This window comes from Cygnus olor, chromosome 2 (genome assembly GCF_009769625.2).
Source record: "Cygnus olor isolate bCygOlo1 chromosome 2, bCygOlo1.pri.v2, whole genome shotgun sequence".
Taxonomy (NCBI): Eukaryota; Metazoa; Chordata; class Aves; order Anseriformes; family Anatidae; genus Cygnus; species Cygnus olor.
The window spans coordinates 80,606,057-80,634,040 of NC_049170.1; the positions used below are offsets into that span (position 1 = coordinate 80,606,057).

Here is a 27,984-nt window from a genome sequence, read left to right on the forward strand (position 1 = left end):
CCTCCCGGCGTGGCCAGGTGCCTGGATGCTGAGCGGCAGCCCCCCGAAGGGAAGGCTTTGGGGATGCACCGAAGCGTCGCTCCTGATGAGGAGGCGTGGAAAATGCCACGGGATTTGCTTAGGGCATTTCGCGTGAGGGGACACGTAAGACCATCAAAACGACCAGAGAACATGTGAACAGGAAAATAGTTTTAGAATTTGTAACCGATTTCTGATAGCAACAGGTACAGCAAAACTTCATGAGCTGCTCTGTTTGGAGTGGGTTTAGTAAGGATGCTTTTTTCCCCCACAACATTCAGCACTTTGCTATAGCAATGAGAGATCCCAGCCTTTCTGAAAGTCTAATACAAAACCAGCTGTCGTGGTTGACAGGAAAGCTTGCTAATACTGAACACAGCTGATACCAAAAGATGAAAAACACAAGAGAAAAATCCTAGGAACTGCTCGCTTTAAACTTGGGTATTAAGGGTGAGTCATGGGAAACAAAAACTGTGCCTTGAGGAACGACAAACTGGGCTCTGGTTAAAAAAAAAAAAAGTGCATTTAAAGTCTTTTTTTTTTTTCCTTGACGTGTCCAATGCATTGCAGCTGACCTGCATTTATGCCTGCAATTGAAGGGAGCGGCATCTTAAACCCAATTATAATGCCACCTGAGTGGGTGATGAGCGTGTATTAAAGTTTCACAAGTTTGCATTACAGTACTGGTTTTTGCCTTGTTTGTTTGAGCTCAGCAGGATAAAACAGCAGTTAAAAAGGCATCCAAAATGCAGGCAACATGTTTTTTGGGGGCATATAGAACAAAGCAGCAAGAGAGGCTCAGGATGTAACAAGGAACATGAAATGAACGCATAGAGTCAGTTAAGAAGTCACCACTGTGCTTTCAGGCAGCAGTATAACACATCAGCTACTAAACATCTGATCCTGCAGAGCCTTCCATGCACACATCTGTCTTCATGTGAGTGGGCCCACTGAAGTTTATCAGACGAATAAAAAGAAGCAGCTGCAGAAAAGATCGGAACTAAATTAGGAAGACGAGCAGCAGCTCGGATGAAAGCAGCTCACCTGAGCATTAACAGGGACAGGAGCATCGACAACGGGTATCAGTCAGGCCCGGCAGCGTAAAGGACAGATAATTTTGGTGAGCCAGCTTCCTCACCTGTATTTAGGCAACTGACCAAACGGGGAGGACTCTGCAAAGCCTGCTGATTCTTTGATGGCCTCCCAGATGCGCGACGTGCGGTCGATGCCTTGCTGACAAGTGCTCTAGGAAATTTCTTAATGCCCGCTCTGTGACAAGCTGCAAGGGGAGCATCTTTTCCCTCTGTCTTTGTGTTAACATCAACAGGATTTCAACAGCAGCCCCGGTTCCTGGTGACCTGCCCGCCTTTTTTATTTCCCATGCTCGTGAGCAGGCAGGTTGCATAAAAGCAATTGCTTAAAGGGCTGCCTGAGCAGCCATCAGGTAGGTGGGGTGTATGTTTGCTCCGTGTGACGGGACTCAATCCCCGGGCTGCTCCCCGTACAGCCAGTGGCGCTGTAAATGCCAGCTGGTGGCGTGTCCAGTGGGGCTTCTGCCTCCGTCAGCCACAGCTACGCTTCAGCTGGGTTTCTCCGTTCACGGCGTTCGGTGCTTCTCCTTTCCACGCCGGCCTGTGTTTGCTCTGCACACGCTCGTGCCTGCCGGAGCTGCCTGTTCTACCACTGCGCCTTGCCCTGCCTAAAAGTAGCTATTGACTGCGTGACCTTGTGCATTTGTTTCTGTCCATGAGACCATGACACCCACAGACCTACGGTATCTTTGCCAAGCCGCACGAAATGCCTTGAAAAGAATGCTCTTTCAGAGACCTGCCTGCGTGCATTTAATTCCTTGCTATTGACTGCGTAGCACCCTTTATTGCTAATAGCGCCTCGTCTGTTTTGCTCGGTGCCTGACACTGCTATCCAGGCAGCAGCTAGGGGCTGTGGTACGAAATACTTTTTAAAAAGGTTTTCTGTGTGCAAAATTAAAAGGAGAAAGTAGCATCCCTGAAGTTTGGATGAACGTTTTTCTCATTTTTACCCGGGACAGCAGCAGGTTAACTGGAACAAATGAGTACTTCTGCAGAGTGCATTCCTGAAACGGGAGATTGCCTTTCATCCTCCAGGTGCTGCAAATGTTACGGGTGCAGAGCAGATCCTTCTTGTTTGAAGTGCTTGCAGAGCACAGAAAGCTACTGTAAAAAGTTGAAAGCCCACTTAACCTACACTTACAGTTTATTTCATGGGGCCTTCATTGTGCTTTCCAGGAAAGGCAGTGGCCTGAGATGCTGAGGTAGCATCGGTAGGGTCCAAACAGCTCCTGCCTTCCAGACCCCTCTCACTGTCCTCATCCCTCACCCACCTTTACTTCTTGCCAAGATGTAACAGGTGGAGGGAGGCAAAACGGCTGCAGCCAGCTGGTCTAACAGGCCCGATGGGCACCGCTGGAAATCCTTCTCCTTGACGCCTCTATTTCACTACGTGGCAGTCGGGTCTTGTCTTCACGCTCCCTGAGCTGTCCCCCCACCGCCTGCAAGCTACCGACACATTCGTGTGATTTCTCTTTCTGTTGTGGAGAAGGGAATCAACCAAACCCGCAGTCAGAACAGCAGAAGAGCAAAGGAGACGGCTCCTTTGCATCCCTAGAAGAATGGGAAATGGGAAGAACGTGCTGGACAAATGGAAACTTTCACCTCTGACCCATGAACTTTTATTTACGCTTGTTAAATTCTCTCTTAAAGTGAAAAAAAAGGGAAAGCATTTTTGAGTAAATGCCTTGAGATAAAGACCAACACACTTCATTTTCACTACTTCCCTCAAATCAGCTTTAAAAAGGATAATTCACTAACAGGTAAATTGTGCCTAGAACATTTCAAAGTCTTTTGAGACTTACTGTTTTACACATTATTTACAGCTGGTATCATTACAGCGTTTAACTCTGCTTTGGCCAAGGAAATCAATTCTCAGTGTTTGGTAGCACGCCTAGTATTAGGCACGTATGTGTTGCTTTACCCTCTCGGGTTTATTTATATTTCTCTAGCAGCACTACTACAGAATTCACTTCATAGTTAGAACTCGAAAGGTTTAAAATTAACATGGGGATTTCCCTCCAGGCTGAAAACAAACTTGTTTTCAACTTAGAAAAATAAAATTTCAGACTGCCTGGGTGGCACCCTACCATACAGCAGGTTGGGTAGTATATCCCTCCATTCAAGGTTTCACCAAAAGCCAACCTTCCCAAATCAGTTTTTCAAAATGCTTCCACTTTTCCAAGTTCGATATGCAACATCAGGGTTAAAAAAAAAATAAAACCACACTTTCTACTTCCTTCAGTGCAAGTTTCTGTTCAGAACCTTAACAGCATTATTCCCCTCACCCCTTCCCACCAACAACAGAAGACTAGTGTTTTTTTTGTTTGTTTGTTTTTACACCAGTTTAGTGCCTGTAGAGGTTGGAAAGCAAGGAAATGAAGACGATGGGAGGTGTGGCGGGAGACCTCATTTAAAGTTGTCTGGCTCTCATGAGAGTCTCCCCCAAGTGACAGAGGAAAGCAAGTGACTTGACAAGGTTTTACTATCAGCTCTGACAAACACCCACCTACTCTTGAGTGTGCTTGGTACTATCTGTGGAGAAAAAAAAAGTGGAACTACCAGGTAGTTTGGCCTTTTCACTGAAATCTATCTATATTTTTTAAACAAAAAATGCTACATTTTTACATTTTAAATTGCCTACAGGAATGAAGAGCAATCTACTTTGCTCTGCTACTTTTATTGAAAGGGAAGAAGTCAGCAGCTTCAGTTGTGAATAGAACTGTTAACTGTCCAGTGCTCTAAGACTAACATCAGGCCGCTTGGCTTGAAAACACCAACACCCTAGCTTTAAAACATTTCAGATAGCATAAGCTTTCCTCAATCCGTTTTTGATTTTGGCTCTCCCGTAATTCAGTAAGAATGACTTTATAAAAGATTGAACTACTGTGATTCTGGATGTGGCAGTAACCATCTTAGGGGTATTTCTCCCTTACTTATTATTTTCTTGGAGCTAGCTGTTCACCCAAGCACTCCTACCACAGAGCTGGAACGGCAATTTTATATACAGCTGCACGTTCACCAGTGGCACAGAAAGACAGCTACTGTGGAACTATTATTTCTATTGTTTTCCCACTAGGAAGAAGGAGAATCACTTGGCTCATCACGATTCACAAGCAATTCCAGAGAGCACAAGCACCAGTTATATACTGGCGGCATCTCCTACAATAAAGGCAGATTTTGTCAATTTGGTGCCACATTCCACTATGGTTTGATGACAACACTGAGCGAAGGAGTTCTGCATCCTTCGCCATCTGCTATACACCTCTGCCTAGGCTGCCAAAAACGGAGGAACATATTGCCCCCTCTGCCGTCCTAGAAAATTAAGAGGATCCTGTTGAAATAATCCCAGATTAAAAAAAAAAAACAAAACACCAAGCCCTGCGAATGAATTTAACCATTGCTCTTCATCCCTTCAATGAACTTCAAAGTTAGAGGCATTGTTGATCCTCCATTTATTTTGAGAAATATAAAATATGAAAACTAGTTTACAGTTCCGGCACAAAAGTGATGAAGCAATAAGCACAAAGTTTTTTTTTTTTTTTTTACAAATAGTACTATATATTTTTACCATTTAAAAGTGCCTAGAGTTTTTCACAGCAAATAAAGTTTATTTACCTATATCTTTTGTCTTAGTAAAATATTAAATCTATTTAAATTGCACACGAACATCTCGGTAGAGTAAACTATACATAAAGTTACAATAAATCTGTATTTAAAGCAGACAGTCATTAGAAACTACACGGAATGGAAGAGACTATTGAGGTCTAAATTGAATCTTAAAGACTGACCAAGAAAACAAGAGACAAGACACCGACTGATATGGCACAAGTGATTAAATTACTGACAGTTTGACAAAAGGTAGTAGTGGCTATTTGAAGTTCTTCATGGATTTAATACACTGCTAAAATGTTTCGATGCAGAGGTTTGTTTAACATTTAAACTGGCAAGATAGCTTTTTTGACTGTTAAACATTATTCCACAAGATTACATGGCATCTCCTTCACTTAATATTGGACTTTAAAATGAGTATGATGGTGTGTAAGAAAAGAATGAGTAGAGTGTACATAAGAAAGTTTTACACCAAAGATTGCTGCAGTAGACAATTTACTACACCGTGACAATAAAACGGTTGAAACGTTTATCAGTTGAAATGAACTGTACTAACGTGCAACAACAGAAACTAGAACATTTAGAGAGATCATTCATTTCTCGTTTCTTCTGAAAGTCTGCCCGGTTCAGATTTCCAGAACTGCTGCAGGGGTTCAGCCTACAGTTTTACTGCCGACACAACTAACTTACACTATGCAAAAATCAGGTGTGAACTGAAGCATCTCTAGACCAGGGCCTTAACTTTTTCCCAGTTTCTTATTCCACCTTTACAAACTCTTGTACTGAGTTACACTGTTCATTATTTGGAGGAGTCTTCAGTCAAGATTTCCTGAAAAGTGACTAGTGGTTTAAGAGGCCCAACCTGAAATATTTTAAAGAGGCCCAGCTGTCATAGTGTGTGCGCTCTGACCTTCTGGATTGTTTCTGAAATGCAAACACTAACATCCCAAGTTGAAGATCCAAAAATTCAAGTATCCAAAGTCTTACCGGTTTCAAGACCTGACCTTCAAGCCTGTGTTGATGTGAGGTCACCTGCATAAGCATTTCTTTCAAACTACTGCATAACTGATTCACCCCACTTTGGTATCTTCTTGCAGATGGTCAAAGGAGTATTTGATTTCTCATCAAAATACGAATTAATGTAGATAATCAGGTCCAAATCATACTGTTACGTTGCTTTAAGAAACATAGCAATGTTGACAATGGATGTATGATAAATGCTCCATTATGTGTCATTCACATTATACAGCACAGAAAACACATATGCAGACCAGATTTCTCTGCACTAAAGCCCAGCTGTTGAAAAATGCAGGAATATACTCTATTCTCAAAATTAATTTCATAGTATAGGCATGCACAGCTTCACAGATCTGAACAAAATCAAGAGGCAGGACTGAAAACATAGGCTTCAGGAAGAATTCTACAATGCCTCAACGTCTGCAATCTAATGAAGGTCTAACCACTTCAAATGAGAGTGCCAGTGTGACTCCCCCAATGTGATCGTAAACCAGGTATTACAGCAAGTTTAGCCTATGTGAACAAAAACTTAAAAATGATCAATAGAATTCAGAGGGAGAATAAATAGCCTTAATAAGTTACATTTCAAAGTTCTTCTGGTTAACTACCTGCTATTTTTCATCCCAGCTTAACTGAATACCTCTTCTTAAATAGGTACATAGAATATCTTAAAAGCAATCAATTTTGCTTACTTTGCTGTTAAATACTACTTTCAAGGAAGTGAAAGCGCCGAGTTTTAACAGTAATTTTAGATTCAGAGTACTGACTGAAAATGGAAAAACTGACATTAAAACACAGCAGTGCTAACAAATACAAAATATGCAGCTTTTGGGAAAAAAAGCAGCTCACAAGGCACTTGCTATAGTGGTCCATTAAATAAATGGTGTATATAGTGCACCCTTGAAACATCATTGTTATGCATCAAGCTTTTTCAGTGTTAAACAAAATTTATTAGAAACAACCATTGGGTCCTGCGTATTCTGAAGCAATTATGGAGCAGCCTTGATTCACATATCGTGTAAATCAAACAAATTACAAGAGGGGCAGGGGAGAGTGTTTTAAATCATTTCTTGTCATGTTAGAAGTTCTTCTGTTTAGTGATAAAACTCATCGTGGAATGCCACCCTGATTCCCCTCCCCACCCCCCATCCCAAAAGCTACATTCCTGCTCCTCTAAGAGCCTGGTATTTTAATTACAACTGATTCTACCATCAACTACTGGTTTGGCTCATCATTTGCAGCTTTGAAAAATAATGTGCATAACAGCAGCATTAAGCTACCTTCCTTTTCAAAGCAAGAACTGGCAGATAAGAAAAAGTAAGTAGTTGTAAGAGTTGTACTCTATTTCAATGGCTTAAAATGCTGAAAGTCATAATCACACTTGATACTGGTTTCGTCTGTTGTTGTTGTTGTTCACAACATACTTCAAGGGCCAGAACAGCTACAGACCCAGTTACATCTCCTAGCATTTCTCTGCTGGAATGGGTTCTTCATCTCCCTTTAGAAAGTATGCATGTATTATACCATACTTTTTAATTACTCCCAGACTGAGAAAGCTTGGATCATACGTGTATCTGCCGTCTTAAGGTTTCCACAATTGCATGTTGAACAGAATAAGGAAAGCTGTCATTGACAGAAGGATCTGTAGATTGGCCAAAGGAAAATGTAACATTCTAAATTAAAAAACAGTCCCAAAACATTAGCAAGAAGTACCAACTTGTTCAGGGGACTTCAATCTACTTCTGCCCAGTCTGCCATGGTACTTATTTTTTCCATAAGCACCAAAATAAGAAAACTTAAGCATTTGTCCAGAATCACCACACATAGTCCATTCTCAGGTTCTACCCTACAGATGACTTACAAATTCTGCAAAGTCTCTCCAACTCAAATCACCAAAAAAAGCTAATCCTCATTCACACTTTTGCATAGTTTGGCATTTTCTGGAGTTATACTTTTGTTTTCTTTCATTGCTTTTGAGGGGACTCATCTGTCACATATTCAAGTGCTTTCAGCCTAAATCCTTCAAGAGAGAAGCCGAGTCCCACTTGAGCAGCAAGCTGTTCAGGACTGCTTGACATTCTTCTTTCAATTCAAAGTTAAGGTTATTCAGTTTTATCTGCACTGTCAGATTTTTCCCTTTGCATCATGCAGCGACGAACTATGCTGTCAAAACTTCCTAGGTAAAACAGGCCAATGATGCGAAAAATGCCCATGCAAACCACCTGGAAACAGAGAGAAACATCTTTCAATTCATTTAGGATCCTGGATTGCAGGATATTTTTTACTTTTGAAATAAAAGTTCCATGCAATATAACCAAGAAGAAAAAAAACACTTGAATACCATCAAAGCTATGTTACAGTTTGAGACTAAGAACCAGGCAGGAATTTTAGCTTTCTTGCCAACTCAAAAATATGACTTCAGTTTCCTAAATTCAAGTCTCCATAGTATTGAGAGCCATTTGATGGAAAAAATAATTGATGTTTGCATAATGTTCTACATATTTTATACTATTTTAAACTAAGAAGTTGTGACTATGGGACTCTTCTCAAATCTTACCTGCTGAAGACCTTCAGTAATAGAAGTGACTGGTGACATTCCACTTGTCAATATTGATAGCATGTAACCGTCGGAACCAACTGAGCTGTTAAAGTTCCCTTGCTGGATGGAAGGAAAACAGCAATTAAGGGCAAAAGTAATTTATCCAGTTGTGCCAAGTCATGACGTGTCTTAATTTTACAGCTATTCACGATAATTAACTTGATGTCAATCTGAATTAATATTTTGGTTAACTACAGTAATATTTTTTATGTTAAAATATTAAAAAATTGTACTATACAGCAGCATTCCAAAAGGCATTCCATTAAAAATGGACAAGGACCCTATCTTTTATAAAGCTACAGATGTGATAAATGGCTAAGTATTGCTTTATCAGCTGGGAAGGATCTAAACTTCTTCTCGAATCATGCTTATTAATGGAGAAAACACACGATGCTCTGTTTGTAAATATTTCAGAGAGAATTACACCCTACCTTTGTCAGATCGCCAGTCACCACTATAACTGAAAAATAAAATACTGCTTGCCTTTTGTTAAAATTAGGTTGCTGGGAGAGGTGTACTTGAGACGCTATGTAAGTAGTACTCCTTCATTTATGTCAATGATCCTGATTTGCCTCCTCAAAACTGCAAAATACATTGCCTACTAAGCAATTCAGTTGGCAAAAGAGGGGGAGACAGAGCAAGATAAAGCACCATTTATTTATTTTCACCAGAAATATTGCAGCTCTATAGATCTCACTCCCAACCTTCTCCTTTTCTTTTTTTTTCTAGCAGATTGTGCTGGAGAACAGACTTTCTAGAACTCTGCAGGACTACACCTATGGAATGCAGAAGCAAAAGGAAGAGGTGGTACTCCTGAATCAGGGTAGAGGGTGTAAGATTTCACAGAATCACAGAATTGTAGGGGTTGGAAGGGACCTTGAAAGATCATCGGGTCCAACCCTCATGCCAAAGAAGGTTCCTTAGAGCTGGCTGCCCAGGTAGGCGTCCAGACAGGCCTTGAATATCTCCAGAGAAGGAGACTCCACAACCTCCCTGGGCAGCCTGTTCCAATGCTCCGTCACCCTCAATGTGAAGTTCTTCCACATGTTGGTGCGGAACTTCCTGTGCTCTATCTTGTGGCCATTACCCCTTGTCCTATCCCCACCAACCACTGAAAAGAGTTTGGCCAAATCCCTCTGTCTCCCACACCTCAGGTATTTATACACATTGATGAGATCCCCACTCAGTCTTCTTTTCTCCAGGCTGAACAGACCCAGGTCTCTCAGCCTTTCCTCATAGGGAAGATGCTCCAGGCCCCGTATCATCTTTGTGGCCCTCCGCTGGACTCTTTCCAGGAGATCCCTGTCTTTTTTGTACCGGGGAGCCCAGAACTGGACACAGTACTCTGGGTGAGGCCTGACCAGGGCAGAGTAGAGGATTTGGCTGAGCTATTACCCAACACACACCTGAGGGGACTGAGTTCCTACAATAAAGAACTACTACTTTTAATTTTGCTTTTACTCTCCCAGATGATGGTTTGAGTGCACAAATACCCCACCTGAACTACTAAATAATCCAAAGTGCTGGAAAGCATGGTATAGAAATATCAGATGCTTATAGAGATGAGATTGGTCTTCCTTGAGAACCAACGCAAAATACCATGTGAGGTGGTACTTGATTTTAAAACTCACCACCCTAAAACCAGACATTATTTTGCACTTATGTGCTGTATTTGTGAAACTATTGTAAAAGCTTCACAAACACCTGCTAATGCAAATCATGTTGAAGATCACATTTATGGTATTTGGAACTGTAAAATAATTAGTTTTTAGGATTCAATAGCTGTACTTTAATGACATGAAATTTCATGTTTATTTCCACTTTTATTTGGTTGTAAGCACCTCAGAACATCCTTGGTACCCGTTTCTTCTTATTTTATTAAGAAGGAAGCATTCTACAGCACAAATTATTACAAAAATTCCTCAAAAATGCAATAATCCTATTTAACTATGGCAACCTTTTATGTATTTTAATCACTCATGAATCAGATACTTAAGACATTAAAAGCCAAAAAGTCTAGAGAGCCTCCATTTATTGCAAAATCATTTTGATATGAACTCATGTTCAAGAAAAATCAGATAGTCAAACAAGCTTTTGAGGTTAGACAAATGGTATTTGATACACGAAAAGTCAATAGAGGTTAGTACTTTAAAGAAAATTGTGATCTGCCTTTGAGACGTTGCATCATACAGGTGCATCACTTTGTTTTGTCTAAGGAACAACTTCGGGAACCTTTTAGTTCAAAGAGATCGTTTAAAATCATTTGTGGGCATGGTGGCAAAAGAAGAATAGAGAAAAACTTCCTGTTCAAACTAACCAGCAAAGAGTACCATTTTATCTAAATTGATTTTTTATTTAGCTGAGCCATTTTCTTAGTCTTAAACACCCATTACATGCCATCCAAGTCTCTTCTATGAAGGTCATACTTTAAAAGGATAATTTACTTACTATGGCATCTTTGACTATAACTCTGGCAACTTGTTCTGCTTGGCAAACAGATGAGGTTTCAGAAATTAGCTTCGTCTCTAAAGGCTTTAGTAGAAAAACACCATTGTAAGTTTGACTAACAACACACAGGAAAGAAAACACAATGGTCAACTTTTGGTTTTGGGCCTTTCATCGTGGATGACACTGTCATTGTTAACAAGTGGTATCACACTGTCACCTAAAACGTGCACTTAAAATTAAGGGAAAAGCACCTTCAAAAATAATAGCTTAGTTTTACAAAGAAAAATGCCCATTATTAATATTCTTAGTTTAATACTGATAGAATATACTACTAGAATACTGATAGAAATAGTGTTCTTTCCTACAAGCCTACAAAACAAACTTATACTTAGACGTTTTGTTTGTTTCTCAAACCCCACACACTGGTATCTACCAAAATCCATCAATGTATTTCACTCCTTTATGAGGTAAAATGGCATAAATGCTCTAAAACACTAGAATAAAATAGTTATGGCAATTATTTTAACCACCACAATTTCTTTTTAAAAGTCTGATCTGTTACAAGAACAAGCAGCAAAAAGGTTTAAAAAGGATTTAGAAGCATATTTGTCATTCAGGTACTTTTAACAACAGAACAATGGAGCTAAATGCATAGCACGCTAAAAATATTAAGATAGATGGCTCTGTTGATAAAGAACAAATTGCACTAAATTACAAAGAGAGAAGTGCTTAGTTACACGTAAACTTGTTATAAAGGAAAGTTCAGTTAAATATAATAACAGTTTAATTGAAGCATTCAAACCTAGTCAATACTGGAACTTATATTCATAATCCATTCTGAGATTAATCTTTAAAAAAACATACACTTCTAGGGAAGAGCTGACAATGAGAGAAACCTGTAATCGTTCAATCTGAAGAACTACAGAAATGAAATTCCACAGAAATAGGCCTATTTCCAAGTATGTGCAGAATTATGAATCATGATGCTCTGACTAGGCTCACCAATTTATTTTCTTAAAATACACATTAAAAATAATAAAAAAAGAAAATCAGTCTCTGTCAGAGGAAATCACATCCAAACACCTTTTACATGCTTTCCTGCAGTGATGTGGTTTGTGTCATCAAATCTCCAGCTCATAACCCCTATGTACTTTTTAGCTCACAGGTCAATATCAACCAAACCCAAAAGAGATAGAGGGGTGTCGAAAACTAAGTTACAATACGATAAATTTGGAAAAAATCATCAGCTAAACTGGGAGCACCAGACTAAAGTTAATGACGTTGAGAAAAAGGCACGCAGAGCTCAGCCATTAAATACTCCATCTGGCTAGTCAGTCAGTCAAAGCACTGTTGTGATGTGTCAAGCAGTTATCTCAAAGAGAAAGAGCTTAAACACAAGAAAAACATATCCTCATATCTGACCTTTTTTTGCTCAAGCTAACTATTAGTAATGATTACAGAAAAAAATAGCCTAGCCCCAAAGAAATGCAAACCACAGAGACTGATGTTCTAAACTAAGTAGCACTAAATAAATGCAACAATAACAAAGGAATGTCTGAACAGTTAAAGCAACTGAGTATTGCAGATATTTAAGGTGCACTATCAATGTAGGCACAAATAACCCGAAGACTTCATGTGTGCTAAAACAGCATAAATCTGCATTTAAAGACAACGCCTTTTTGACAAATGAGCTAAATCTCACTGGATCTCTTTTAAACAGAAATCTTAGATTAACAGTACATTTTGCTAGTGAATATATTTCCCTGAAATAGGCTATTATGTAGAAAAAATCCCAAAGAATGTGCAAGCTACACAAGTATCTGCAGATGTCTAATTCTGGCACTTTATGTGGATGCGTGGGAGTACGTTTAACACAGAATATCTATATCAAGAAATTATGAAGAATTGTGTTACACAATCCCTGCTGATTCTTATATAAAGGGTGAAAGACAAAACAAAATTCAACCCCAATTTCTTATTACACATGACATAAGATGGAGCATCTTGAAAATGGCTAATCTACTTAAACACCAGGTTTCTAGTTCACAGTATGCAGATAAAAAATAGACATTTTCTCTGGTTAGCAGATACTTCAGTCTGAACAGGGAGCCTGAATGTAGTCCCACCTGCACCTTTTTTTTTTTTTTGAAGTTATATTTCATGTGTAGGGAAGCATCAAATGATGAGAGGCAACTACATTTTTGAAGGTCGAAACTTAACTTTAAGCTAAGCCAAATGAAAAAGGCCTACCACTGACACACCCTTCTGTAAAGGCGGTATCATTTGCACTACAAACACAATGCCAGAGTTTCCTTCATACTTTAATAGTGGCTGTTACCTAGGATTAAATTGTGTCATTACATATATTCACATGGTGGCTGACTTGCAGACTCCATTGAAGAAACTGAGAATTATTTTCATCTGTCAGAACTATCAGAACAGCATAATATCAAAATATGCAAAATAGGTATATTATTTCTGGCTCATTAAGCTTTTATATCAAAACAAGTTATATTGGTTTTACAGTTTACTGTTCCACAGCAATATTTAGACTGCGTATAGAAAGACTTTTCAACGTTTTCCCATTCATTTAAAACCAGAACAATAAACCACACAAAATTATCCTACAAGCTATTTAACTCTCAATAGCAGAGTTGATAAAATTAAAATGTTTAAGTACTTCTTAAAATCCTAATACGCTCTATTTTCAATGGCAGGACAGAAGTGAATGAAATCTGAGAACCCATTGCCTACTGCAAAGTGAACCTTTAAAAACATTACAGTAACACTGAAGAACAGTTTACCTTTGTTTTACTTTCTTCTGCAAAGCCAGGTGTGTCAGTATCTGGAGGATAGGCCACTGTTACGTAGATATTATAGGGTTTGACCTGTATTTTACAAAAGTTAAGTGTTACCTTAATATTGACAGCTTTTCACATGCCTCTCAGAGCTTCATTCATTTCTCTTGTATGGAAAAATACAGCAAACACAAGTTTAAAAGGCATGTAGTGTTAAATCACCCTCATATCCATCATTTGCAAGATTTGGAGCTTTGTCAAATGAGGAAGCAAAACAAAGACTTTAAGGAGATGGTTGTGTTGCTTTGTTTAGTAAAAAGCTTTAAAAATTCTGCATTTGACAAACATAAGTGCTTTTCAAGATTCCTAGAAGGAATACAAAAGGAATTTAGCTCTACTATTCTATTGATTTCAATTTTAAAGACAACCAAAACACTGCCAAACACCAGTACCCCATATTCATAAAGACAAGGCCTAAAGAAGTTTCACCGAGGCTTATTAGAATGTTTTTTTGGTTATGATGTCTCATTTTCACTGCTGAACAAATGTGAGAAAAAAAACAACAAAAACATAAAACTCAAGTTTAGTATCTTTATCTCTTACAGATATGTGACTCAAGTCACAACGCTTTTCAACCCATGGTTTAAACTTGCATAGGGCCAAAATCTAAGGAGACAAAAATAAATAGAAAATGTGAGAAAAACTTAAGTCTTGCATACCTAAATGCGATCCTTGCTGTATTTGTATTATTTGCCACAGCAGCACATCACTTACTACACTACTATAATAGAAATGACTACAATACAAGTCTGTACTCCAATGCAAATAAAGAAGTTGTGAATGAATGTATTCAGAGGGCTAAGATAAAGCGAAGTGTTGTAAAGCCCTAAGCAATTTTATTTATATTAAAAAACTTCCGTATGAAAACACTTACTGAAATACCATGTCACAGGTCCATAACACCTTATTTTTAGATTTGAGGAAACCAGTCCTCGCAAAAATGTCTGCCACCAGCCTGAAGAAAGGCTCTGCAGTCACATCATTCTGCAGGCCAGAAGCAATCAGATGCAGTTTTACCCCACACTCTTGTCCTGATCAAGACATCCAACTACATTGACCAGAACAGGGTAAGAGCAGCAACAATACAAGGGTCTAGAACCAAACACAGACACTTAACTTACAAACATTAATAACCATGTATTTACACCCTTAACAGAAGAGGAAGGAATGTCACTTGCAAATCAAATTTACCTGTCTTTCTACAATAATGTACTTTTAAGTCTCCTTCCATTAAATCATGAAAAGGATGTCTGCTTTTTAGGCTTGACTTAAATTTAGATCGTTACAATATTAAAAGCTCATCTATACCAAAGTTGAGAAGAGTAAACCACTGTCAACAAAAGACTTTTGTGGGCAATCATCATATTCAAGCTTGCAAGTTTTACTGTCTCACATAGCTCACATACCATTTACCGTGGCCTCACAACCAACTTGGGAATCATTTGCTTAAGAGCTTTGAAAAAGAATTTTTACAGAGAAGACTTAAAAATCCAAGTCTTTTTTGTTGAAATATAAGATTTTCTAAAAACATGTTTTTATGTGGTCATCTCCAGCTCTCGAAACAAGCTGAATTTCTTCTCTTATGCAACTGAAATCAGCTTAGTTTACACAACCCCACTCAGAGCAATGTGATTTTATTGCTCCCAAAGAAGGACCAACATAGCACACATCAGCAGTGTTGCACGAGAGAAGCAGAATTATTGAAGTGAAAATTTGCTCTGCTGCTTGTTAAAAGAAATACTTTTGTTTACGGGCAAAAATACTTAAATCACTGCGCGCACACCTCCATTTGCAGGGCTTCAGCCAATCCTCGAAGAGCAAACTTTGTTGGAGAATAAGCTGTATAACCAAAGAGGCCCAATTGCCCAGCCTGAGATGATACAAACACAATCCTTCCCATCCGTCGCTCCTTCATGGTAGAGATCACTGCACGACTCGGGTAAACGCTACCCAGATAATTGACTGCCATTAATCTCTGTAGAAATGATATTAAGATGGTATTTGAATCACAGATTTAGACTTACTCAGCTGTTTAGTATTATTTCTCAAAAAACCCATTTCAGTTTGCTTTAACAACAAAGTTCACTTGATTTGTATTTCTATCAGCTGGCGAAAGAAAACTGTTTTCTGTTCTACAGCCTCATAAACCGTTCTATAGCTAAGAACCTCACCTCAAGACAAAAGAAATCCACTGTATATACATCTTAATGGCATTCAGGATACTGAATATTGTGACACTAATACTTCAAGATACTAATATTGTGAGCCATAATAGCCTTCACAGAAAAAAAAGAGTATTTAACAAAAAAACCTGACTGGAACAGCGTCGAGGAAACAATTCTTTTATGAATGATGTATGAAAACATACTGAAATGAAAGTTTAAAGATCTTCCTAAGACAGGAAAAATTCTATGTATTCATGTACTTCAGAAATTTTCATCTTTGGCAGGATAAGAGGAAGTCTTTATTTTTACTCTCTAGAAGGCCTATAATACAACTGGCCGCCTATATGAGCAATGGCGCAGACGGATGATTTAAATCTACAACAAAATTATGCCTATTTAGCATTTTTGCATGTTTCAGTGATGACTTGTGAGATGAGAAGGTGGGAATCATTAAAGTAACCAAAACGTACAGGTGTTTTTTTTGTTGTTGTTTTGTTTTTGGTTGGTTGGTTTTCTGGAGGTCTTTTCATTAAAGCAGCGGCTTCTCAAGTTCCACCAAGTTGCAAACAGTCTGTGCATCTCACAGCTGAACATTGACAAGACTGATTTTTATTAAGCAGGTTAAAAATATGAAATAACATCTTCATCAGGAAAAAGAGACCATGTGAAATTCAGTGTCTTTCACAGTGCATTTAACTATAAAAATGCATGTCAGGCTCTCCCTACCCTAGACGGAGAACTTGCTGTTCTGACCTATCAATAGATCAACAATTAGGGAATAAGTTGCAATCCTTGCAAATCTAAAGATACATTCTAATTCTGAAAGCTACCACTAATCAAGTGTATCACTACTCATACAGTCTGCAAAGACACAGTAATGTAATCTATTTCTTAGAACAGCTGAATAACAACTCGTTTATACCATGAAATAAAGTATGCTCACTCACTTCAAAAGAATTCACTTCAATAGCCTCAAATTTTCCTGTAACTGATGTTCCTGCACAGTTTACAAGCAGGTCAACTGGCCCCAGCTTCTCCTGAGCCTGGAAGAGGGTAAATGTCAAGATGTTCTTTAGCATGATAGACATTTCTCTAGCACAATATCGCTATAAGAAATTATTTCCATTAGAAACACATCACACACTGATAATTTTATTAATATACGCAGGTGAATCAGTTACTTCCTCACCTGTTTTAGAACGTTCTCCACCTGTTCGTAATCTTTAGATACATCAACGGAAATACATAGTACAACCTAAAAAGGGAAAGTGAAAGAAAATTTTGTAACTTAGGTCCAGTAATAATTGGCTCCAAGTCTTTCAAAATGAAACTACTCAGTGATGCATCTTTTCCAGAATAAATTTTTTTTTTTTCCCTCTCCTCAACAGGACAGTTTGCACTTCTCCCACACTGCAAAAAGCAATCCCTGCCCCTAATGAGCATATATTAAGAATAAATGCTTCAGGATCCTCAAAGAGATACTTTGTACATGAGTAGCTATTTCTAATTTATCATTCTAAGACACACCATGACCCAAGTTAATTATATAAAGTTTAGTAAAATTGTTCTAGCTAAGACAGTCAGAATTCCACAGTTCTATATTTAACTTTCATGAAGTGTGAAACACAAGTAAAACTATCAGTGTGGCTTAGGTTCATCTTTAAGAAAAAAATCTGAAATGTTTTTTCCACACCATAGAAGGGCATGGTTGCCATGTCTTGCTCTGAAACTGCAGCATCAGCACTGCAATAAATATCAAAATGTATTAAAAAAAAGCTGCTAACATGAGTACTTGCAATGTGCTTTTAAAAAACAATAATTAAATTTAGCTGCATAGAATTTAATTGGAATGTATCAAGGACAAAATTTGAAAAAAAAATCTAAGGAAACTGACTAGTAGCAATGCCATATACAAAAAAAGTGAAATAGTGTATTTGTTTACTCCTTGCCTTGGAACAAGAGATCATGGATTTTAGTTTGAAAGATAGAGGAAAATGAAAACAAACATTGGCCCAGTGGGGCAAAAAAAAAGAGTGATATCTAAGTTGTTGCAGCTGGAAGTTCGTATTGGTTTTCTTGGAAGGTACTGATTACTGCTAGCAACGTGATCTCAGAATCTCAGTTTTGATGCACCTTCAGATCAACTTCCGGCCACAGGAAGCACTGCCTTCGGGGTATCACAAACTGTAAGATTACTGCAAACCCCAGCTTGGCAAGGGATTTACAAATAAGCTACCTCCTCTGCTAAAAACAAAACAAAAAACCACACACACAACAAAAAACCATCAGAGCTTTGGGGCAATTCATCATCTTCAAAGGAGAAGCAATCATACCAGAATAAAAGTAGGGACTCCTGTATTCTTGTTCTGATTTCTATGCCTTCTTTTACTTCAGTCAATTCATTTAAACTCTGAGTTGAAATAAAGCCATCTCTAGTTTCTAACAAAATTAAACATGGACAAAAAAAAAGAAAAGCTTACCACAGTGTAACTAACTGCTTTGGCAGCTAGTCATTTGTCAGTTTTGCCTCTGGTCAGACTGCAACACTTCTTAGCTGCATAAACAGAATCTGCTTGCCATTCCTGTGCAGCAGGTTGGCTATTCCTGCCTCCCAGCGTTGTGTGTAGTTGGACATCTGAGTAAACTTGTGGTGCAAGTTATTGATGGGTCTGCGTGCATCTCCCCTTGAGGCATTTTTTACATTTTGGAAATATTTATCTTTTACATAAGTTTGAGAACAAAATAATAGTTGAGCTAAGACACCATTGGTTTACTATCCATATACTATCTGCGTGTCTTCGCAAGATCAGCAAGGAGGTTAAAGTCACAATTCCGCACAAAAACTGCATAGAACAGTTATTCATATTGTGAACAATATGCTTAGGAACTAACAAATTTTTTATTGGCTACCACCACATTATACAATTCATCTCTTCATTTCTATTATCACATTTTCTTTCTTCTGCTACTCTATGCTGATTACCTTTGTTCCAGCGCATGCACTGTGGATCCACTCCTAGGAAACAGATTATGCTGCCAGAAAACCTAATTTCCTCATTCCAGTCGCTCGCCTTTTGTTCTAAATAGTGCTTTCTGTCTATCATTCATAAAGCACTCATTTCTCAATAAAAGCTCAATTCATCTCCCAGTGAAGTAACTAGGAATATTCCATATTAGGAAAAGGATTTTTTTTTTAAATTGAAAAAAAAAGAACAAGGATTTTGTCCCATTGCACACCTTTACTGATAAAGAGTGCACTGTCAGCATTCTAAATAAGTGACATACAAATGTCTTTCAAAGACTATTTGCCAAGTCAAACACTAAAACGTACGTAGACACCAGAACCCTGGTTGTCAATGCAACCTGGTTTCATGTATATAACCACGAGCTGAATGTATATAGTATATAATCATGTAAACAGGGATCTTTCCCTCTTAGCTTGGCATCTAGCAAATATAACAGTCTGTGTACGTAATCCATGCCAGACAACATCTTTTCTCTATACTTTCAGCAATCGTATTGTACAGCTTCTGTCAGTTCAGCTGTCCTCGCTTGTCAGTTTCTTACCTGCTGTTCCAGTATGAGCTCTGCCCCAGACTCCCTGCTTTTTCTAATTGTGTTCTTTGCATTTGGAACAGGCAGGCTTCCTTGTCACATCATCTACAACCCAACAATAGGTTCACAGGAGGGCCAAGCTACCACTGTCACTCCCACCGCAGCCAGATTAAGCACTGACAAGTCTAAAGCTGCTACTGCAAAAGCAGCCTTGTTTAGCCCACACTTAAGCTTGCTCAGTCTTGAAGATACTTCCTGAAATTTTAACTGAAACTCTTACAGACATGTACCAAGTACTATTCTGTAAAAACACAGAGTCCACAGTTGTCAAGCTTGGACAGATTTTTAAACAAGACCATCCTGACAATGTTTGACAAGGGATTAACTTTTTTTTTTTTTGCCAAGCTTGGGAAACTACGAGAGCAGCTAAAGGGGAATGGTTACCAGGATTTATTTGTTTTAAAACAGACAAAATATAGGTCCTCCTCACCTCAAATGGCTTAATTTTTTAAAATAAAGTTGATCTGAGTAAGGCAGCATGCACAGAAAAAAAGTGATCATGTTGAGCCATTTGACAAAAGTAAGTTAAGACAATCTTACAAATTAAAGTATTGAGAAAATTTAGTCTCGAAGTCCTAACATTGGCTCCGAATATTCACCTTTCTCCATTGCTTCTTTTCAAGAGAATATTCAGCTTATTAATTCGCCAGACTAAGGAAGCGATGTATTACAGCCAATAGACACCAAATCCCTTATTACAAGCTATTAAATTGTTACTTTTGTGATTACAAATGCAACCAAACAAGTTCTGGAACACAAGAAAGAGGAAGACAAAAACGTGATGGTCAATACCATTACCCTCTCCCCTTGATTATTAGCAACAGTAAACAAAATTAGCATATCATCTTGAAGTTGTATATTTTGAACATAGCAAACTGACCTACTCTAAAAGCTAGTACCTTAGCAGGCTCTAGAACAGTGCCTTTAAGCAAGTGCACACTATTAATTCACCAAGCACCTTCACTGTTTAGAAGTCTGAGAACTTCACAAATTTGCGCATCTGTTACAGAGCTTTACCGGGAAACAGAACAAACAGCAAAATATTGTGAACTAAACCTGAAAACAAGTATCCCAAGACAATTGCCGTATTTATAAATTGCAAAGGATGAGAGATTTGAAAAAAGTGGGTTCTTCCACTGGATCTTGAACAATACAAATGCTTATGAAGTGACAGTAAATTGCAGCTATCCAGAAAAAGCATACTACACCTACAGTTGAAGACAATCTTTTCCTCTGAGAAAAAGCAGTTAATATACTAGGCAACATCAAATGTAGTGGAGTTTGGAACACCGCATGTAGGTAGACTGACTTTTTTTGAATTCAAGGAAGGCTTCACCTACTCTTGTCAAACAATTTTGTTTTAAGAACAGGACTACTGAGGCTACGCTGTAGTGACAACCTTGAAACAAACAACAGCTGTAGGTAGCAGTGATCTTACCTGCTTGTCATTAACGGAGTACTTTTCTATTTCCTTCTTTGTCTGCAACAGCTTGTTCTGAAATGGATATAAGAACAACTAAAGCACTGCAGTTATGAGAACACATTAGTCTTCAGTATTTCAAGAAGGCTTAGAAATATTCCCTAAAAATCAAAAAAAAATCCTCAACTAGCAATAACACTCTCCTATTGTCATCTTAGGAATTTATGAATATGTGATCAAAACATCAAGTCCATAAAGCTACCAGAACGCAGATATTTTTCATTTCCTCTACTAAAACCAGCAACAACTTCTGTAAGAGATTTAGTGCTTCTTCTTCATGTAACTGCACAAAGCAATTATGACAGTAGGGAGACCACAATACAAAAGAAAAGACTATTTTATTTTTACACGATATTACACAACTATTCTGAAAACTGTCATGGAATTACCACGAAAGTTCAATGAAAATCCAGCAAATGCCAAATTGCCATGGTTCTACCAAGAAAAATTGTGCTAATTTTGGCTCCGTTCAAGGTTATGCAAAAAAAAAGACAGCTGGAACTGAGAATCAGGAAAAAAAACACAACAATTTAGGTGTTTTTATTTCCTTGAAGAATTAGTTTTCTCTTTGAATGAAATAGCCCATGTTAAATCTGTCATTCCAATTAAATTTTCAGTATCTCTTATTTAAGAAAATAAAAAAAAAGCACAAAGTAACCCTTTTTCCTCCAAAGCTATCTTGATGAACAGCTTTTCACTAGTATGATGGAATGATGATCAGAAACCAAAACTATTCTGGAATTTTAAGTATTGACTTTAATTCCCCTGTTGTCACTTACTGTAGGGAAATGCTACAGTTTTAAAGAATATAGGGCTTTTCCTGCTTTGGTCCTCTCACAGATCTAGACAGTGAAATAGGTGATGACAATGGCGACATAGGCGATAGCAATGGCAGAGTTTTAAGGCAGGCTTAATACAAATTCCACGTTGGGCTACAATTCTTAAAAAGGCAGCCACCTATCCTCTGCAGATACGTTAATTTTAAATAATTAGAATTGCCTTAAAGCGTACAGTGAAAAATATACGAGTAATTATTATTCCAAAATCATTCCTCAACCAAACATTCCATGAACAGAGTTTAGCCAGTAAAAACACATATACTTACCTCATCTCTTGCAATCAGTGTTATGAAAGCACCTTGCTTATAACATTCAATAGCAATACATTTTCCAATTCCACTGGAGCCTCCGGTTACCTAAAAATTATTTGAAAAAGTCACTGTTAGTCCATTGTTCTCACCCCTACTCCTATACAAGAAAAGTCACATCAAAAGTAGACTGAGATTAAAATACTACCCAGTGAAGCGTGAATAAGCAAGATATACTAGTTTACTTCTTTAGTATGAACGGAAAAATAAAATATCAATATATTGACAGGCCTCTCTCTCTACACTCCCAAAAAACAGCTTAATCTCAGTGATATTTTTTGCTCATTTCTTATGTCAGGCTGACTTAGACCCACTCCCATGTGTGTTCTCTCACTGGCTTTTGACAAAATGTTGTATGTTATTCCTAAAAGACGGAATTAGTTAGAAGTTGGAAATCACTATTAATGTTAGCTATAAGAATGCAATTTACTTACTGTCCCTCCATACATAGTTACAATAGAAATTATCTGTAAAATGGACAGTTGTAAACTACCCACTGGAAGTACCATGTAAACACAAACAGGATTAAAGAAATTACCTTCCTTTTTATTAAAAAAAAAATAAAATCTTTAATTTGACAGCTGGCCCTCTGTAGAGTATGTCTCTCATTCCTCAGACACCTCCTGTTTGGTGGTGATCCCAGTCCTAAGCCTCTGTAACCTTTTCTTCTTCCTCTACATCATAACTTTGACTAGTCTTACGCCAAACAGGCAAATAGCAGTTTGTCTACAGACAAATGCAAGGTGATGCATTTGTCCCCCGTCACCTGTTGGAGGGCACACTGCCAAACACCACTAATATACAGGTGAATGTCACATTAACACCTCTCACACTACCCTCCATAAACCCGTGTAGGAACTCCATGTAGAACAAGATGCAGATGACAACCTCGACCTCTCTTTTTGACAAAAACAGAAGTCTCCCTGATACTGCCTTTTAGGTGATTTGTTCACTAAAGCCCAGTCTCAGTCAGTGCGTGCCTTCAGTCCTTAAAGAATGCCACACCCGTCTTCCTTACATGACTAAATTTCTTGAATTTTCTCCTAAGAGGATATTACTGAGAAAATATCGGAAAACTTTGTTGAAGTGAGATTCCTCTGGAAGGTGTCATTTTTGCTCTTTATCAAGACTTCAGAGAAAGTAAGGTATCACCTCTCTTTTAAGTACAAGAAAATGAATGTGCTGAGCTAATTAGTGGAAGAGCAAAGACCTCCAATCTTTAACTATACACCCTTATCTGCAGGTGCCTCAGAGTTTTGTTTTCATAGGCGCATCATCCTTAAAATTCTTTCCTTTCCTGGAGGCAGTAAAGTCAGAAGAGTCAGAAGTGCGCTCTCGTGAGTCACCAAATTCTTCTTTCCTATGAGTGTTTTTATCACTAACCTTCAGAAAAGAGCTTAGTACACTAATGGCAATTGTGTAATCCCAGCAAACAAAGATTTACAACATAGCCACAGTTTTTTTCCGGTTTGTCTGCAGTCAGAAATGGGCGTAACTTTCACAGAGACTAATGTTAGCTTAAACTCCTTACGCTTCCTCTATTATTAGAGAAAGTTACTTCAAATTAGCTTCTAATTGACTCTGTGCAAGATTAGCTTCACTACACTAACCTTTGAGAATGACTCCATGATGCATGTCCTGTTCTGGAGGTGCTAAACCTGGTCTGTAGTATTCTGAGCCAAGGATGGCTGCTTTCTGAGTAAATTAAGACTAAGCGAGAGCATTAGTTAATTATTTGGGACTTCAGAAGAACCCCAGAATTCATTTAATGCTTCCTGATGGAAAGAGGTTAAGAATTCTAGTTTATTCCTATGGTATATTGCAAAACTTCAGTACATCTCTAGGATTAAAAGACTCAGTTTGCTATGATCAGCCAAACCTCAATTTCCACAGGACTCATGAGCTGCTTTGACAGATTTTCAACAGCAGCAGGTACACCAGCACAGAAACTAATGAATGTGCGTGGAAGACTGCTCCGATTCCAGTTTTTGGCACTGCACCGAGAGACTGATGATTGCTACCTGCACAAATTGCTGAGTATCATGAACAGGTCAACTACACCAGTGCTTGAGGAATTCTTTGAAGGTAAAGGTATTGGCACCGAGCCTCTGGCTTGTCAGACAACGCTAACACTCGCTTCAGAAAGACGGGGTCTGAAGTCATCCAAGAAACGGGAAAAGGAAGTTTTTATTTGCAGTCACACCCGAGAGCACAGGACAGGGCTCGTGTCAGCTAGGTCAGTGACAGGAGGCAGAATTAATTAGCTGGGAACTGGAGTGTTTGGGAGGAAGGCTCTTACTAATACATGGGAGGTTGTTACTAACACGCACATTTTTCAGCAACATTTACCATGAATGTAAACAACAGTAAAAAAAACACAACATACAAACCCTGACACTATTGAAAACTTTGTGCCGCAAATGAAATTAGCCTAAGCAAATCTGTGAAGTCTGCTAGGTTAAGTTTCTAACACAGACGCTCAGAAGGAATGCATCCACGCCACTAAAGGAGACATTATTACAATCACCCTTACGCCCAGCAGTTCTATACTGATATTGCATTTCATTAGCGCTGGGTGTCTGAAGTACCAACGAGCCAGTCCTTAAATTCCACTGTAACCCAACCTCAGAGGGGCTAGCAAAATCAAAAATCTTGCGATGGTGACACCAAACACAGACTAGTTTCTTGGCAAGAAGGGACAATTACATACCAGTATTAATTCAGATGTTCAGAGCACAGTACTGTAAGTCCTCAAACAATGTTATTAAGCTGTTTCTCTGTTTGAGAAGAACCAGTACCAATTTAGGCATTCAAAAGAAGGTTCTGGCTCCAACATCTCGAGCTATGATCCTTGGTTACAGAGTTCAGCTTCTAAGGACGCCAGGGTTTATTCCCCCTTGAAAAATAGACAAGCTAGGGGTGAAGTAAAGAAAATTGCTGTGTGTGACTTTCAAATTAGAGATGCTGGAAACTGGCCTCAATCGATGAGAAAGTCCAGTCCCAAATTAACAGAACTGCCATCAGAAAATATCAAAGTCACAACCCGATTGATATGGTATTTCCAAGAGGACTAATTAACTTTCGCTTAGCAGCACTGGCTAAAAGCTGGCTTCACGCTTTGAGATAGTGTGCTAGCAGAAGGCATTTCTACTGAAAGAGAACATCCCTGTAACCAGCTCTGAGTGGCCACTGTTCCTGACCAGCCTCAAAATGACCTCTTGCTGACCTACTCAGATGCCTCCAAACCACAGGTCACATCACTCCCCACACAAGGGCCACAACGCTGAAACACCAAGATGGGTCAACTTTAAGGACAGCCAAAGTCCACCACAGTTATCTGGTGAGCCCTGCACAGAAGTGGGGAGTATTTCTAGACCCTTATACCCATGGCTTCGGCATGTGGAAGGAAAGAAGAGAGCACATGTGCAGGGCAGATGTAACATCCCTGACAAAGTACAGTTAAACGTGATGCAAGTGAGCATGATGTACACAAAACAGTGACAACTGCCATATCATATCCTCATTTTCCTGTCTACTGTTATAGCCAGCTACCAAAACAATAGCTTATCCTCACAGAGCAGGTGATGTTTGCTAGTATGTAGCTTGAGACCCAAGGAGAAAGTTGAAGCCAAAGGCAAAAAAAAAAAAAAAAAAAAGGTATAAAATGCTCTTCTAGACTTCAAAGAGAAGTTCAGCATGAAAAGCAGCAGCTCTACAGCAGAGAAATAACTTTTAGACCCTTGATTCTAGAATACCTTCCCAGTCACGGTGGAAACAAAGCAAGTATTAAATGTATAAACAGCTTTTCTTTTTACTGACTAAGCTATGCCTTGAGCTAATGTGAGAGCAGAGAAGTTGTTTTTATTTAATGGTGCTCACTGGGGTCACCAAAATACACAGCAGATAGAGAACAGGAAAACACCCCACAAGATTACACCATCACTAATCTGGAGCTCTGTGGACTTTCGCTGCGACCAGCAGTCCTAGTCTTTTCTAAGTAAAAGGGACTCCTATAATCATGATTCCTCCAGAAAGCATGCCTCAGGTGACACAGGGAGCATTTCCATCATGCAAGTGGCTCTGCTAGAGGACAGATGAAAAAGAATCATAAGTTTTCTGCTTCAAATCTCTGCCCACTTAGTTACTTAGCCACAACTGAAACACCTAACTATATTAACCATAAATTTTAGGAGCAGAGAGAAATAAATTTTATGAACAACTAAGTAGAGAATGAAAAAACGCTGATTTAAATTGAAAATTCAACAAGTAATTGGTATGAAATGCTGTCCGGAACAGTGTCTGAAGTTGTATGATGACCTTTGTTAAGAAATACAACAGATTTTCATAACAGTTTCAACAAGCTCCCAGAAAGAAACAGTTTATAGATAGACCTTCCTTTTTATGCTGCAGAAAAAGAAATTTATTGAGCATATGTTGAAAAAGTGTATTTACTGTGAAGTGGTAATCATTTGTCCCCCTAGGAGGGCTTATCCAGCTAAATAAACAACTTACATCCTTCCTTTTGTTAAGCATGTAAAATCAAACCTGTCTGAATCTCACTACATTACTTAACCAACTGAACTAAAAGTGTATTGAAATAGCACAATATTTTCCCAAGCGGTAATTTTGAAGACTGGGTTTAACTGAGGCCTGAGAAAGATCACCAATAATTCAGGTAACACCAAAGCTTAATGAAGTCATATGTTTACGAGAAATTATATACACAGAGCACAGACTTTGACATTTTTCTGTCAGAAGACATCAAAGAAGTCTTTAAAGAGTGTGATGGTCCTAAATATTTTCAGGCTTTAATAACTTCGGAAGCAGAAAACTCACTCCCATTAGATGATGTGGGAATTCCCTTTACACACACAGACAATGTGGAAAGCCTCCCTGAACAAAGTTTCTGATTTACAGTACCATTATAAAATATTTTTCCTTACACAGTTAGCTAGAAAACTTGAAATCCAACATCCACAAGTGTCCAGGGTTATTAAGAGCATCTACAAGTCTGAGTATCACAGAATCATCTAGGTTCGAAGAGACCTCCAAGATCACCTAGTCCAACCTCTGACCTAACGCTAACAAGTCCTCCACTAGCAATGAAGACTGAAACAGCTGCTCTACATTTCACTAGTTTGCAGGAATACTTTAAGAGCATAACTCAAGTCGAAGTAAAACAATAGCTCTGCCAGCAGCAATGCGGATGAAGCTGATTACCTGCAGATTCATATCGTGAGGTTGAAATACACCAAAGGCCTTTTGCTCCATCAGTACTTTAATACAATAAACTCTCTATTTGGACAAGAATTTTTATAAATTTTAACAAGACTCTCAGGAATACTGTTTTCGAGACTTCCCCTTGTGCCAAACCCAGCTTAAACTGCTAACGCAGTCAGCAGCCGTGGCTTGGGCGGGAGGTTTCCCTCACAGGAATATTTTCATCGTTCTGAATGCGACCCAAGGGAAGGGGCTCAGTTGGAAAAAAAAAAAAAAACGCGGCCCAACGGTCGAAACGGCCAGCAGCGGCGGTTAACGGCCGCCGGGGGGGGGGGATAAAAAGGAGGGAAGGGGGGACACCCACGCACCCGACACCTCACTCACCACGACGTGGGCGCCGGGCAGCTTGAGGGGCTTGGGGCTGATGAGCGGCGACACCATGTAGAGGAGGAGGACGAAGGCCACGACGAAGGCGGCCGCCAGGAGCAGCATGGCTGGGGCCGGGCGTGAGGAGGAGGAGGACGGGGAGGAAGCGCAGCCCCTCAGGCCGAGGGAGGGAGGGAGTGAGGGCAGCGGGTGCCCGCCTGCGCCGCGGCGCCGCGGGGCCGGGGAGGAGGAGGAGGAGGATGGGGGGGGAGGGAGAGCCCTGCCGCCGCTCCGCGCGCTGATTGGCTGGCCACGCGGGCTCCGGCCCTCGCGCTGCGATTGGTCGGCGGG

General features: G+C 39.1%; 1 protein-coding gene across 1 annotated transcript; it reads right to left on the minus strand.

The window, feature by feature from the left end:
* Window positions 1–4,546: 4,546 nt before the first annotated feature.
* On the minus strand, window positions 4,547–27,927 carry KDSR (3-ketodihydrosphingosine reductase). Its single transcript, XM_040547964.1, has 10 exons — window positions 27,652–27,927; window positions 22,006–22,095; window positions 20,859–20,915; window positions 16,995–17,060; window positions 16,753–16,848; window positions 15,424–15,615; window positions 13,587–13,670; window positions 10,783–10,866; window positions 8,293–8,394; window positions 4,547–7,957 (listed from the first exon to the last, which is right to left on the minus strand). Exons 1-10 carry the CDS (start codon window positions 27,757–27,759, stop codon window positions 7,838–7,840), a joined length of 999 nt encoding a protein of 332 aa, XP_040403898.1. The 5' UTR covers window positions 27,760–27,927; the 3' UTR covers window positions 4,547–7,837.
* Window positions 27,928–27,984: the final 57 nt, after the last annotated feature.